The following is a 15,371-nucleotide window of genomic DNA, read 5'->3' on the forward strand; positions in this document are numbered from 1 at the left end:
CAAGACGAGCTCCAAAAGAGCACTAGGAGATCTCTGGTTCATAAAAACAGAAAGAAAATAGTCCTGATTTTACAAGAATAACGTCAAATAAGAGATCAAATGTATAATATTATTATTATTATTATTATTTTGCTACCATTTGGGAAAGTGAAATATAAATAAGATTATCAGAGTTTGTCCCCTGATCCTAAGTATTCCACCAGGAATAACCTTGACCTCTAAACGTATGTTCAGAGTCGGAAGGGACACCTGGAGGTCAAGATGGTTGCATCTCCAGGTTTGGACATGATGAAAGTGCCAGGTGTACCAGGCCACTCGGACAAATAATAGCTTCCATCTTCAGAGGCCCCCAGGATTAACGACACCGACTCGATCCGGCTACGTGATGCTCCGGGGTCTCGATGGGCGGCGTCTCGTATCGGCGATGAAACCGGAGCCGTGAGGCAGCTGGACCGCATCTGTGTCATCTACTGACACGTGGCATTTTACTTCAAAAGACGTTCATAATGACACAGCTGCTCGGATGTGGGGGGGGGGGGGTGTGGGCAGGGGCGGTTGGGGCAAAGGACTTTCACAGGTAAGGACTGGAATTTGGGCTTCTGGAAGTGACGTCCATGTTGATGAGTTGATCAGCAGAGAAGCCTGGTGTATTGTGGGATCAAAAGTAAAAGATGGTGGTGGTAGTGTGAAGGTCAAACACGGTCAAATGCCTGTTCCAAGTCCATAAAGCACATGTAGACCGGTTGGGCCAACTCCCGGTTCCCCTCTAGGAAACGGCAGTGAAAGCTAAAAAAAAAAACAGCAGCATATCCAAGGATTGGCCCCCACTGGGAATGCTAAACTGTTAGCTTAGCATTCCGATCTCATATGTTGACATATTTGTCATATTCGTTGTTGTGAACTCTGACGTCCCAACAAAGCTGACTTTGCTGAGTCAACAAAGTAAATACTGTAAACACTGAATCAACGGTAAAAGATGGTGGTGGTAGTGTGAAGGTCAAACACGGTCAAATGTCTGTTCCAAGTCCATAAAGCACATGTAGACCGGTTGGGCCAACTCCCGGGTCCCCTCCAGGAAACGACAGTGGAAGTTTAAAAAAAAAACAGCATATCCAAGAATTGTCCCCCCTGGGAATGCTAAACTGTTAGCTTAGCATTTCGATCTCATATGTTGACATATTTGTCATATTTGTTGTTGTGAACTCAGACGTCCCAACAAAGCTGACTTTTGCTGAGTCAACAAAGTAAATACTGTAAACACTGAATCAACGGTAAAATATGGTGGTGGTAGTGTGATGGTCTGGGGCTGTTTTGCTGCTTCAAGACCTGGAAGACTTGCTGTGATTAACGGAAGCATGAATTCTCCTGAAGGAGAAGGTCCGGCCATCTGTTGGTGACCTCCAGCTGAAACCAACTCGGGTCCTCCGGCAGGACGAAGATCCAGGAAGTCCACCTCTGAATGGCTGAACGGCTGGAGCGGCCTGGTTAAAGTCCTTTGGCGTTATGACTGCCCTCATGTTTTTCTTCTTCTGGCATCACCAAATAAAAAGCTCAAGAAAAAGCGAAAAAAAACATGATCCATGATCCATTTATTTGCTTTCCATTGGAACACTTAAACTACATCAGACACCATTAGGAGTAATTGGAACAGTGGGGATGGGGGGGGTTGGGGGGGTCGGCGCCCTCCGAGCCCGCACCTGCACGGCGGGGTCAAGGAGTTGTCTGGGCCTGCGGGAGGTCAAAGGTCAGACTCCAGACACACAGATTGAGAAGTCAGCTGCGTGAACTGAGCTTGCAAGCGGATGACGCATTCAAAGGCATCGTGTTAAACATTCTTTCCGATTTTCAGCTTGTAAATCGCGACTCCGCTTCCTGGCGCAGAACGAAAATGATTGTTTTTCAATGAATACGATGCCTGGAATTTTTTTCTGTTTGGCTATGAAAAGGTAATAGTGGCCTTTTAGACTCGCTGGAACTGGATTCATTGTGTAAACTGGTTTAAATCTACTGGGATCGATTTGAATTCCCAATCAAGCACTTTGAAAGAGAACAGTACGATGGAACCTACTACAGAACCATACTGTGGATTTGTTGAGCTGCATGGTGGACGAGTGGCCACACAGCTAGGAGACCCAAGTTCGATTCCACCCTCGGCTATGTCTGTGCGGAGTGTTTTGCGCAGGTTTTCTCCGGGTACTCCGGTTTCCTCCCCCATTCCAAAAACATGCTAGGTTAAACATGCGGCTTGGGGTGCCTCTAGGGACCCGAGCTTGATGAGAAGATAGGTCAATGGTGTCCAAAGTGTGGCCCAGGGGCTTTTTACAGTACGTGGCTGTTTTTTATTTTTATTTTTTGTTTTTTAATTGGCCCGAAGCACATTCTAGAACTATAAGAAACCTAAATAAGAAGATAAAATTGAAAACTGCTGCACAGTGGTGGAGTGGTTACCAGGCAGGCCTCACAGCTAGGAGACCCGAGTTCAATTCCACCCTCGGCCATCTCTGTGTGGAGTTTGCATGTTCTCCCCGTGCATGCATGGGTTTTTTTTTCTGGGTATTCCGGTTTCCTCCCACATTCCAAAAACATGCTAGGTTAATTAGCCACTCCAAATTGTCCATAGGTATGAATGTGAGTGTGAATGGTTGTTTGTCTGTATGTGCCCTGTGATTGGCTGGCCACCAGTCCAGGGTGGACCCCACCTCTCGCCACAAGACAGCTGGGATAGAAAGAGGTATACAAAGGTGTCCAACTCCTGGGGTGAGTCCAGTCGTTCACCACGCTCCACGACCCCCCAGATACTTGAACCCCTCCACCTGGTTCAGGACCTCATTCCAAACCAACTGAGAACCATGGCCTTGGATTTGGAGATGCTGAGTCTCATCCCAGATGTTTCACACTCAGCATCAGGACCACATCGTCTGGGAATAGCAGGGACGATGTCACTCAGTTAGACTCCATGATGGTTCATTTAGTTTCCTTTCATGCTTCAGTTCCTGGTTCATGCTCTTATTTTGTATTCACTTCCTGTGAACACAGTCAAATGCCTGTTCCAAGTCCATAAAGCATATATAAACCGGTTGGGCCAACTCCTGGGTCCAGTCCAGGAAACAGCAGTGAAAGCTAAAAAACAGCAGCATATCGAAGGATTAGCCCCCCTGGGAATGCTAAATTGTTAGCTTAGCATTCCAATCTCATATGTTGACATATTTGTCATATTTGTTGTTGTGAACTCTGACGTCCCAACAAAGCTGACTTTGCTAAGTCAACAAGCTAAGTAAATACTGTAAACATTGAATCAACGGTAAAAGATGGTGGTGGTAGTGTGAAGGTCAAACACGGTCAAATGCCTGTTCCAAGTCCATAAAGCACATGTTGGGCCCTCCAGGAAATGGGAGTGAAAGCTAAAAAAACAGCCGCATATCCAAAAAGGATTGCTCCCACGGTAATGCTAAACTGTTAGCTTAGCATTCCGATCTCATATGTTTACATATTTGTCATATTTGTTGTTTTGTAACAACAAAGCTGACTTTGTTGAGTCAACAAAGCAGTCATATACTTTCACACCTCTGCCACTCGGGGGGTGGGGGCGGGTGGTTTGGGACAGACTGACATGCTTCAAAGGGGGGGGGGTGGCGGCCATTATGTAATCGCCATCATCATCTCAGGAGGAAGAGACGTATTTTTGCTTACGCAAACAAACTTAATGGTTCCGTCTCCAAATCCTCCAGGCTCCAAATGATCACATCTATGAAACTTGCACAGGGGGCGGGGCCATGTGGCCCCCAACGCTACTGTTTATGGTGGACTTATTTGCTGCTGAGCATTTGTGTCGCAACAAGTGCAAATACTGGGAGGTTGCGAGTGCAATCATGTTCATGGAGTGAACATCATCACACCAGCACTGGGGCACTACGACCCCCAGGCACGGCGGTGCAAGGTACAGGTGAACTGATCCCAAGTCAGCCTCTGAGCCTTCCATGGGAACGCGGAGGAGGCCCTTGGCACGTCGTTTTATCGTGTCAACCACAAATTCAGCATCTCCATGTGACTTCGTCAGTGGAATAACTGGTAGGGTAAGTGTGCGTGTGTGTAGTCCCCAGGGTGGAGCGTTCGGCTTTACTTCCAGGATGAGGATGCCATCGACGTACAAGACTTGGAATTAGTGGAGAACTGGTATTTTCCCATTTGGACTTTCTTCAAGAAACTTCACTCCACAGCGCAGGTGAGGATGCGTCCATGTTGTATTTCAATCCTGAAGCACGGCGAATTCCTCAGGGAAAAAGTGGATCTCAGAGATCCATGATTCTAACACGGATCCAAGCGTTGGGGTTTGGAACGGGTCCACAAAGAAGCCGTTCGATCCTGAGCCGAGTGGGGCGGGGACAGCCCGGGATGAGTCGAATAAAATAAAGTCTCCGCTTTGTAAAGCAGGACTGTAAAGTCTTCAGTTGACGCCTTTATTCATAAACAGCTTTTACCAGATGCGTGGTCGACAAAAGCAAATAACCCCCGGGGCTTTAATTAGCACGGTGGCTACGTTGGAAGCATCATGTGGCATCCAGCAGCTTTATGTGCCTCTGCATGCGCTTTAAAATGTTGGCGTTCTGCTTGACGTACTGTTTTCAATGAACTCATCATCAGTGGGTCACTTTGATCCTTTCCGCTACAACAGCATCATGCTAGGTGCTCAATGGTAATGGCAATGGTAATGGTAATGGTAATGGTAATGGTAATGGTAATGGTAATGGTAATGGTAATGGTAATGGTAATGGTAACGGTAACGGTAATGGTAATGGTATTTGAACACGCATCAGATTACAATTGAGTGCATCCCATAATCAGTTCCCAGTTCCACATGTCCAAGAGGAGTAGGAAGAAGCAAAGCTTATTAAATCCTACCCCTCCATCTGGTACTTTTACAATCAGTAACTGTTACATTTGTTCACTTCCTGCTTTCCTAATTTTTATTTTTATTTTTATTTTTATTTTTATTTTTATTTATTTTTATTTTTATTTTTATTTTTATTTTTATTTTTATTTTTATTTTTATTTTTATTTTTATTTTTATTTTTATTTTTTATTCACTTCCTGCTTGATTTTAATTTTAATTTTAATTTTAATTTTAATTTTAATTTTAATTTTAATTTTAATTTTAATTTTAATTTTAATTTTAATTTTAATTTTAATTTTAATTTTAATTTTGTCTGGTCAGATCACAGAGTATTTTCCCAGAGGTCTTAGGGATCCTCAAAAACATGCATCAGATTCCAATTGAGTGCATCCCATAATCAGTTCCCAGTTCCACATGTCCAAAAGGAGTAGGAAGAAGCAAAGCTTATTCAATCCTACCCCTCCATCTGGTACTTTTACAATCAGTAAATGTCACATTTGTTCACTTCCTGCTTTTCTAATTTTAATTTTAATTTTAATTTTAATTTTAATTTTAATTTTAATTTTAATTTTAATTTTAATTTTAATTTTAATTTTAATTTTAATTTTAATTTTAATTTTTAATTTTTTAATTTGTAATTTTTTAATTTTTTAAATAATTTTTTGCTCACTTCCTGCTTTCCTAATAAATATTTATTTTTATTTTTATTTGTATTTGTATTTGTATTTGTATTTGTATTTGTATTTGTATTTGTATTTGTATTTGTATTTGTATTTGTATTTTTATTTTTATTTTTATTTTTATTTTTATTTTTATTTTTATTTGTTCACTTCCTGCTTTCCTAATACAGTTTTTTAATTTTAATTTTAATTTTAATTTTAATTTTAATTTTAATTTTAATTTTAATTTTAATTTTAATTTTAATTTTAATTTTAATTTTAATTTTTATTCAGTCCATCTTTTGTCAAAATGGAGACAAGTCATAACGTTGTTTTAGTTCAGCAGTGGTTTTGGTCTTGGAACCTTTTTCCCAGCGTCTGTCTGATGGTGGACTCATAAAAACTGACCTTAACTGAGGCAAGTGAGGCCTGCAGTTCTTTGGATGTTGTTGTGGGGTCTTTTGTGACCTCTGGGATCAGTCGTCACTTCACTCTTAGGCTCATTTGGGTTGGCAGGGAACTTGTGGGACGGTTCCCCACACGACTAAATCTGTTTGGTGGCAAGAAACCAGGAAGGGCTCAAACACGTGTCCACGCTGCTTTATTTCCACTTTATTTCCAATCCCACCACCACAGGACTGGAGTGGAACCACATCAAGCCGGCCGAGGCCCAAGTTTAGGCTAAGTTTAGGCTAAGTTTAGGCTAAGTTTAGGCTAAGTTTAGGCCAGGCATGACGTCCCAACCCAGACGGTGTGTTGTGCCTTTGCAGACGGGAATCGGAAGTGAATAAATGCATGTCCGCCTCCGGGGAGGCAAAGCCATCTCAACCTGACCAATGGCGTTACAGGAGGTGAGTTGTGACCACCAGCAACCTGAACATCTGAAGGGTACAACTTCTTCAGGTAAATATCAAGTAGTACATGTAAGTAGTACATGTTGCCAGTGTGTGAAAATACTCCGTAGCACCTTTGACCTGTCAAAGTGCAAGCGTCAGCATTTTACTGTTGACAGTGAAGGCGACGTTCATCTACACGGTACAGTTCAAACAAAAGTTTTTTTTTGTTAAAAAAAAAAAAAAATTTTGTTTAAAAAAAAGGTTTTTTTTGTTTAAAAAAAAGTTTTTTGTTAAAAAAAAGTTTTTTTTGTTTAAAAAAAAGTTTTTTGTTAAAAAAAAGTTTTTTTTGTTAAAAAAAAGTTTTTTTGTTTAAAAAAAAGTTTTTTGTTAAAAAAAAGTTTTTTGTTAAAAAATCGATAAAAATGTTTAAAAATCAATATAAAATATCAAATTATTTAGGAGGACTTATGAACATTTTAGGGGTTTTGCCTTATTATATGAAATTTGTCATAGATTTTTTTAGAAATCAATAAAAAAAATATCAATAAAAAATGTCAAATTATTTAATTTGTCAGATATATTTTTGGTTAAAAAAATAATTAAAAAATCAATACAAAATATCAAATTATTTAGGAGGGCATATGAACATTTTAGGGGGCCTGCTTTTGCCTTATTATATTAAATTTGTCAGAGTTTTTTTTAATCAATAAAAAATATCAATAAAAAATGTTAAATTATTTAATTTGTCAGAGTTTTTTTGGTAAAAAAAATCAATTTAAAAATGAATACAAAATATCAAATTATTTAGGCAGGCTTATAAACATTTTAAGGGGCCTGCTATTATATGAAATTTGTCAGAGATTTTTTTAAAAAATCAATAAAAAATATCAATAAAAAATGTCAAATTATTTAATTTGTCAGATTAATTTTTGGTTAAACAATTAATTAAAAAATCAATACAAAATATCAAATTATTTAGGAGGGCATATGAACATTTTAGGGGGCCTGCTTTTGCCTTATTATATTAAATTTGTCAGAGTTTTTTTATCAATAAAAAATATCAATAAAAAATGTTAAATTATTTAATTTGTCAGAGTTTTTTGGTAAAAAAAAAATCAATTTAAAAATGAATACAAAATATCAAATTATTTAGGCAGGCTTATAAACATTTTAAGGGGCCTGCTATTATATGAAATTTGTCAGAGATTTTTTTAAAAAATCAATAAAAAATATCAATAAAAAAATGTCAAATTATTTAATTTGTCAGATATATTTTTGGTTAAAAAATTAATTAAAAAATCAATACAAAATATCAAATTATTTAGGAGGGCATATGAACATTTTAGGGGGCCTGCTTTTGCCTTATTATATTAAATTTGTCAGAGTTTTTTTTAAATCAATAAAAAATATTAATAAAAAATGTTACATTATTTAATTTGTCAGAGATTTGTTTGGTAAAAAACATCAATTTAAAAAATTAATACAAAATATCAAATTATTTAGGAGGGCATATAAACATTTTAAGGGGCCTGCTTTTGCCCTATTATATGAAATTTGTCAGAGATTTTTTTTTAAATCAATAAAAAATATCAATAAAAAATGTCAAAATACTTAATTTGTCAGACATTTTTTTGTAAAAAAAATCAATTTCAAAAAATCAATACAAAATATCAAATTATTTAAGAGGGCTTATCAACATTTTAGGAGGCCTGCTTTTGCCCTATTATATGAAATTTGTCAGAGATTTAAAAAAATCAATAAAAAATAAAAAATATCAATAAAAAAATGTCAAATGATTTAATTTGTCAGACATTTTTTTGGTAAAAAGAATCAATTAAAAAAATCAATACAAAATATCAAAATATTTGGGAGGGCTTATGAACACTTTAGTGGGCCTGCTTTTGCCCTATTATATGAAATTTGTCAGATTTTTTTTTTTAAATCAATAAAAAATATCAATAAAAAATGTCAAATTATTTAATTTGTCATAGATTTTTTTGTAAAAAAATCAATTTCAAAAAATCAATACAAAATATCAAATTATTTAAGAGGGCTTATCAACATTTTATGGGGCCTGCTTTTGCCCTATTATATGAAATTTGTCAGAGATTTTAAAATAAATAAATAAAAAATAAGAATATCAATAAAAATTGTCAAATTATTTAATTTGCCAGAGATTTTTTTTGTAAAAAAAATCAATTAAAAAAATCAATACAAAACATTTTCGGGGCCTGCTTTTGCCCTATTATATGAAATTTGTCAGAGATGTGTCAGAGAAAAAAATCAATAAATAAAAAAATATCAATAAAAAATGTCAAATTATTTAATTTGTCAGAGATTTTTTTTTAAAAATCAATAAAAAATAAAAAATATCAATTAAAAAATGTCAAATGATTTAATTTGTCAGAGATTTTTTGGGTAAAAAAATTAATTAAAAAAAATCAATACAAAATATCAAATTATTTCGGAGGGCTTATTAACATTTTAGGCGGCCTGCTTTTGCCCTATTATATGAAATTTGACAGAGATTAAAAAAATCAATAAAAAATAAAAAAATCAATAAAAATTGTCAAATTATTTAATTAGCCAGAGATTTTTTTTGTAAAAAAATAAATTAATTAAAAAAATGAATACAAAACATTTTCGGGGCCTGCTTTTGCCCTATTATATGAAATTTGTCAGAAATGTGTCAGAGAAAAAATCAATAAATAAAAAAAATATCAATAAAAAATGTCAAATTATTTAATTTGTCAGAGATTTTTTTTTTTGTAAAAAAAAACAATTAAAAAAATCAAATTATTCAGAAGGACTGAAGCCCCCCCTCAAATAAGCCTAATGACACCACTGGCGGCGTCATCATGAAGCGGCGTCTGTGTACTATCTTGTCCTAACGTGCTACATGTATGCTATATGCTATGTAACTGTTCCAGTGCCATCCGACAGCCGTACTCCTGACCTCAGTCTTGGCGGCGGTCCTGGGCTCCCTGCAGGTCGGCTACCACACAGGCAATGTCAACGCCCCCGCCAAGGTGATTTTAGGACATTGTGTCGGTCTCTAACGCTAACAACTGGCAATGATCTTAACTCAAAGAAAGATCAATCAATCTTAATCATGTCTCAGAGGAGTATTGGAAGCGTGAAGCTTGAAGTTCCGAAACTTTGGAAGTGCTTCAGACAAGCCCCTGTTTGTGTGTCTAAAGTTATACATTTAAAAATGGAATATTTTTGCAATTTGAGCATAGAAAACCTACTTCGGATCTTCCAAGTTGATTTGTTAGCATTATTAGAGCCCTCTAGACATGAAATAACACCCCTATAGTCACCTCTACAGTCGTTTACCCAATACGGCAGGGGTCTCAAACTCAATTTACTTGTGGGCCACTGGAGCTCGGGTCTGGGTGAGACTGGGCCGCATCAGGTTTTCCAAATAAAAAAAAAAAAAACGCATTTATTAAAAAAAAAAAAATTAAAAACTTTGCTTTGGTTCCAATTTTCTACAATAAAAGCTCTGATAAAACATTCCACTGTTCTCAAATATCTTAATTTTTATTTTTCTACACAAAATAAGATGAAAAATAAATATCAATCAGTAATAAATATAATAATAATAAAAGGGCAAATAATAAAAACTTAAGAAAGGTCTTGAGACACATGCTAACTCGCAAACTAGAGAGCTAGCGACCAAAACGGTAGCCTTCAAGTTATTTCCTTTCAACTTAAGTAGCCAAAAACTTACCACTTCCACACGGATAGGGAGGATAACTATTAACAGTTATTTAACCTTTAACATGAACATTAATTGAACTAACATTAAACTTTCATATCAAGGCGGGGGCCTCAAACTAGTGTCCAGCGGGCCACATTTGGCCCGCGGGCCGCGTGTTTGAGACCCCTGCAATGAGGTAACAATTATTACCTCATGCTTTGCCGTACCCAAATCCACGACAACCGTTCTTGTTTTCAGATCATGGAACAGTTTTTCAATGAGACCATGAGAGACCGACACAACCAAACCATCTCAGACCACAGCCTGACCCTCCTGTGGTCCCTGTCCGTCAGCATTAAGGACTTTGGAGCTCTGTTGGGCTCGCTGGGAGTCAAACATCTAGCAGATTCGCTCGGACGGTGAGAATAAAATTCCCAACGGAGCCGACGTGTTATTCCGAAACTGTTATCCTCTCTCCCGGTCCAGGCGTAATTCCATACTGGTGGTGAATTGTTTATCCGTGGTGGGAGCGTGCCTGATGGTCATCTCCAAAGCCATACGAGCATTTGAGACTCTCATACTAGGAAGACTCTTGTTCGGTTTGTTCTGCGGCCTGGTGATGAGTCTGAACCCGCTCTACATCCAGGAAGTGTCCCCCACCAGTCTGAGAGGGGCCTTTGCGACGCTGAACCAGGTGGCCTTTGCTTCAGGGATCCTGCTGGGCATGGTGAGGCCGGGGCCAGAAGAACACCTCGCCTGGTGGCGTGCGGTTATGAAGGTTTATGTGGGTCTTGCAGGTGTCCGGCCTGGAGACGGTGTTGGGGACGGTAGACCGCTGGGACATGATGCTGTCTCTGTCCTTGATCCCGGCTCTGGCGCAGTACCTGATCTTGCCTTTCTGCCCCGAGAGCCCTCGATACCTGCTGATCAACAAAGGACAGGAAAGCAAAGCGGACGCCGGTGGGAAATGCGGTAGTAGTGGACGGCGTTGCGTTTTTTATGTTTGAATCCCTTTTTCCTTGTCACCAGCGCTGCTGAAGCTGAGAGGAAACCGAGACGTTGTCCTCGCCGAGCTGGAGGAGATGAAAGGAGAGGCGGCGCACACTCAGCCTCGAGTGTCCATCTGCCAGTTCCTGAAGAAGCGAAGCTACAGGCTGCCCATCGTCATCGTCCTCTTCGTCAACTTGGCCAGCCAGCTGTCTGGGTTCAATGCGGTGCGTTCCTCGTTTAAAAACATCCTAAACGTTGCATGACTGTGTGACAGATGCTCGTTCGTTCTTCAATCCCATAAAAAGTCCCAAACGTTCCCTTTCAGTGGGATAAAACGCTAATGCCTGGATGATGTTGATCTTGGCGTCTTCTTCTATCTTTGGTCACCAACAGTCCACTTCATAAAACCTATAGAGGTCAATATGTCAGTCTATACCAGGGGTCTCAAACACACGGCCCGCGGGCCACATTTGGTTTGAGGCCCCCGCCTTGATATGAAAGTTTACGTTTACGTTTGATTCATGTTCATGTTAAAGGTTAAATAACTGTTAATAGTTATCCTCCCTATCCGTGTGGAAGTGGTAAGTTTTTGGCTATTTAAGTTGAAAGGAAATAACTTGAAGGCTACCGTTTAGGTTGCTAGCTCTCTAGTTTGCGAGTTAGCATGTGTCTCAAGACCCTGCAGTTGCGCAATATTGTTTGAGTGAATAATTGAATATGAAATATGAAATATGAAATATGAAATATGAAATACGAAATATGAAATAAAAAACAATAAAAACAGCAAAAAAGACGGCTGCAGACATATGCAGGTGCCGATCAAGTCTGGTGCTTGTGTCTCACATGAGTGTACAGTGTACTAGAGTACTTCGTATTTATTCACACTATCTTCTAATATACCATATGTATTTTATGTAATTTTGCCATTTTTATGTTTGAAAATGCTTAATTAATTTATGAAAAAATACAAATAATTTGTTTGAGTGCATAATTGAATATGGTATGAAATATGAAATATGAAATATGAAATATGAAATATGAATATGGTGACAATAAAAACAGCAAAAAAGACGGCTGCAGACGTTTGGTCCCCAAAGGTGCCGATCAAGTCTGGTGCTTGTGTCTCACGTGAGTGTACAGTGTAGAATACTTCATATTTATTCACAGTATCTTCTAATATACCGTATGTATTTTATGTAATTTTACCATTTTTATGTTTGAAAATGCTTAATTAATTTATGAAAAAATACAAATAATTTGTTTGAGTGCATAGTTGAATATGAAATATGAAATATGAAACACGAAACATGGAATATGAAATATGAAGTATGAAAGATGAAATATTAAGTATGAAATATGAAATATGAAATACGAAATATGAAATATGAAATGTGAATATGGTGACAATAAAAACAGCAAAAAAGACGGCTGCAGACGTTTGGTCCCCAAAGGTGCCGATCAAGTCTGGTGCTTGTGTCTCACGTGAGTGTACAGTGTAGAATACTTCATATTTATTCACAGTATCTTCTAATATACCATATGTATTTTATGTAATTTTGCCATTTTTATGTTTGAAAATGCTTAATTAATTTATGAAAAAATACAAATAATTTGTTTGAGTGCATAATTGAATATGAAATATGAAACACGAAACATGGAATATGAAATATGAAAGATGAAATATTAAGTATGAAATATGAAATATGAATATGGTGACAATAAAAACATCAAAAAAGACGTTTGGTCCCCGAAGGTGCCTGAGATGTTCATTCTTTGTTTCAATTTCGGATTCTGAAATTTTTTTTTCAGAAAAATTCATTCCTGCTTTTTTTTTTTTTACAGGTCATCAATTATTCCACCACAATATTCCAGGCCTCGTTCGACCAGGCCAAGTACCTGACCCTGGGGGTGGGGGCGGTCAACGTCACCTTCACGTTGGTGGCAGTGAGTCCTGGTTCCTCTTGCTTTAGTTTCTCCCTAAGCTCCGATCTAAGGAGTCTCAGATGTGGTTTTTATCTTCAGTTTTTCCTGATGGAAAAGGCGGGAAGAAGGCGATTGCTCCTGATCGGTTTCATCTGCATCGCGCTGTGCAGCTTACTCATGACCGTGGTCGATTCCGTATTGGTAAGATCCTTTTATATCTTCACTCTTTTTTTCAAGCGAGATCCCAAATATGAAGGGGGGGGCGGCGGGAACTGTTAAGTACGGTGCACCCGAATAACTCCAAAAATATTGGCCGAAAAATACATCAAGAAAAAACAGGACAAGACAAAGTTTTCAGACATTTTCAGATGTGTAGCGAAGCCTGTCCAGGGAGGCGCTCGAGCTAGATGCTGGAGCCAACTCAACTGGCTCCTCTAACTGACCCAAACTGTCAGTCAAACAGGTTCCTGGAACGGATCTGTGAGGGTCCATCGTGGAACTCGTTGACCAAAAAACCTTTCTATCCACTGTCCAGCATCTGGTCCCACAGATGGGGACCCTGCAGGTCCTGCTGGTGTTCTGCCTGATCTCCGCCTATGAGCTGGGTCCCGGACCAATCTCCTGGTTCCTCGCCGGGGAACTGTTTGACCAGCCGGGCCGACCCATCGGTATGGCCTTTTCCAGTATGCTGAACTGGGGAGGGAAGTTTGTTCTGGCGCTGCTCTTTCCTCCGGTGCTGGTGAGTTTCTACTGATGCCCAATGGATGCCCCCTTTGGGTGGGTGGATGCCCCCAAATAGAACCAAGATTGGAGTCTTGTTATGTCCCCGACGTTGTTTATGTTCCATTTGTAAATATGGGAATATCTTTTCCACGCAGAAACTCATCGGCGGATACACGTACCTCCTCTTCATGGTCCTGGCGGTAATCGGTTTTGTCTTTACCTGGTTTCAACTTCCCGAGACAAAAGGCCGCACGTTTGACGAGATAGCGGAGGAGTTCAGGGGGAAGGACTTCCTCCCGTTGCACAATAAGAACTGTTTCAACACCTTCACCTAAAGGGACCTTTAGCGCCTTCCATAAATGCATCCATGTTATTAAAAATGGGGGCGCCCCGCCCAGCCGCCCCACAAATTATCTTTGGTAAAGATTCCAAAAAATGACAGTGAATCACTATCACTGTACTTCCATGCCAGTCATGTGACTAATCTGTACATTAAGATTAAAACGGGACCCCGCCGGGGTGGGTGGATGGGGGCAGCCAGCCATCTACAGACTGTACGCTCTGGCATCTCTTGCTCTACCATGAATCACTACCATGATTGTCATATGATGGTAGAGTCTCATTCAGACCTACTTCCTGCTTATGTTCTATCATCATCCTAGGAACTGTACTTCCTAAGCCGTATTCTCTAGATGGATACACGCAGTACATGGATGCTTCATTCATCTCCAGGAGAAATTCCCTAGAAATTCCCTCGCCAACCTAGTGGGTGAGCGGGAAACACAAGGATGCATAACTATGTTGGAAATACGGTAATATCATTTCATATTCATATCAATTCATATCACGGACATCATCATTTGGGGGACAATAAAGATTTCAAAATCCACCTGCGTTGTTTGGTGACTTTCTTATATTAAAAAAATAATATTTTAATAGTAATTTTCTTCAAATAAGGTTTAGATCTCATCTGGTCCCGTTCTCGTAGATAAGAAATAATGCTAATGCTAATCATATTTTCCAGAAAAGCTAAAATGTTGACACAAGATACATTTTTACACTTTTACACAGCCTTCATCCTGATGACCTTCAGCCTGGTGACCTTCAGCCAGGATAGATTCTCCAATCCATACGGCTTGCAGACTTTCAATACAATATTAACAGATTAACCACAACCCTAACCCTAACCCTAACCCTAACCCTGACCCTAACCCTTAACCCCAACCGTAACCCTTACCCTTAACTCCAACCCTAACCCTAACCCTAAATCTAACCCTAACCCTTTACCCCAACCCTTAACCCAACCCTAACACATAACCCTAACCCTTAACCCCAACCCTTAACCCTAACCCTTAACCCCAACCCTTAACCCAACCCTAACCCTTAACCCTAACCCTTAACCCCAACCATAACCCTAACCCTAACGCTAATCCCCCTAACCCCGCAACCCCTAACCCTACCCTAACCCCCCTAACCCCTACCCTAACCCCTAATCCTAACCCCCCTAACCCTAACACTAATCCTAACCCCTAACCCATAAACCTTAACCCTACCTTAACCCATAACCCTAACCCCCCTAACCCTACCCTAACCCCTAACTCTAAACCTAACTCCTAACCCCTAACACTAACCCTAACCCCCTA

General features: G+C 39.0%; 1 protein-coding gene across 1 annotated transcript; it reads left to right on the forward strand.

The window, feature by feature from the left end:
* The first annotated feature begins 4,117 nt into the window (after positions 1 to 4,117).
* On the forward strand, positions 4,118 to 14,332 carry slc2a1c (solute carrier family 2 member 1c). Its single transcript, XM_058078490.2, has 11 exons — positions 4,118 to 4,222; positions 6,321 to 6,401; positions 9,317 to 9,415; positions 10,351 to 10,511; positions 10,579 to 10,819; positions 10,890 to 11,052; positions 11,122 to 11,306; positions 12,925 to 13,026; positions 13,105 to 13,206; positions 13,541 to 13,744; positions 13,884 to 14,332. Exons 2-11 carry the CDS (start codon positions 6,387 to 6,389, stop codon positions 14,061 to 14,063), a joined length of 1,452 nt encoding a protein of 483 aa, XP_057934473.2. The 5' UTR covers positions 4,118 to 4,222; positions 6,321 to 6,386; the 3' UTR covers positions 14,064 to 14,332.
* The last annotated feature ends 1,039 nt before the right edge of the window (positions 14,333 to 15,371 follow it).

The sequence above is a fragment of the Doryrhamphus excisus genome, linkage group LG14, assembly GCF_037039965.1.
Source record: "Doryrhamphus excisus strain RoL-2023G ecotype Guam linkage group LG14, RoL_Dexc_Guam_v1.1, whole genome shotgun sequence".
NCBI classification, from domain to species: Eukaryota; Metazoa; Chordata; class Actinopteri; order Syngnathiformes; family Syngnathidae; genus Doryrhamphus; species Doryrhamphus excisus.

What these genes read in the sequence shown, in the direction of transcription:
- slc2a1c (XM_058078490.2), top strand. An exon ending in GGAAAGCAAAGCGGACGCCG is followed by an intron (nt 11,053 to 11,121) that starts GTGGGAAATGCG and finishes CCTTGTCACCAG; the next exon opens with CGCTGCTGAAGCTGAGAGGA. An exon ending in CCGTGGTCGATTCCGTATTG is followed by an intron (nt 13,207 to 13,540) that starts GTAAGATCCTTT and finishes TCCACTGTCCAG; the next exon opens with CATCTGGTCCCACAGATGGG.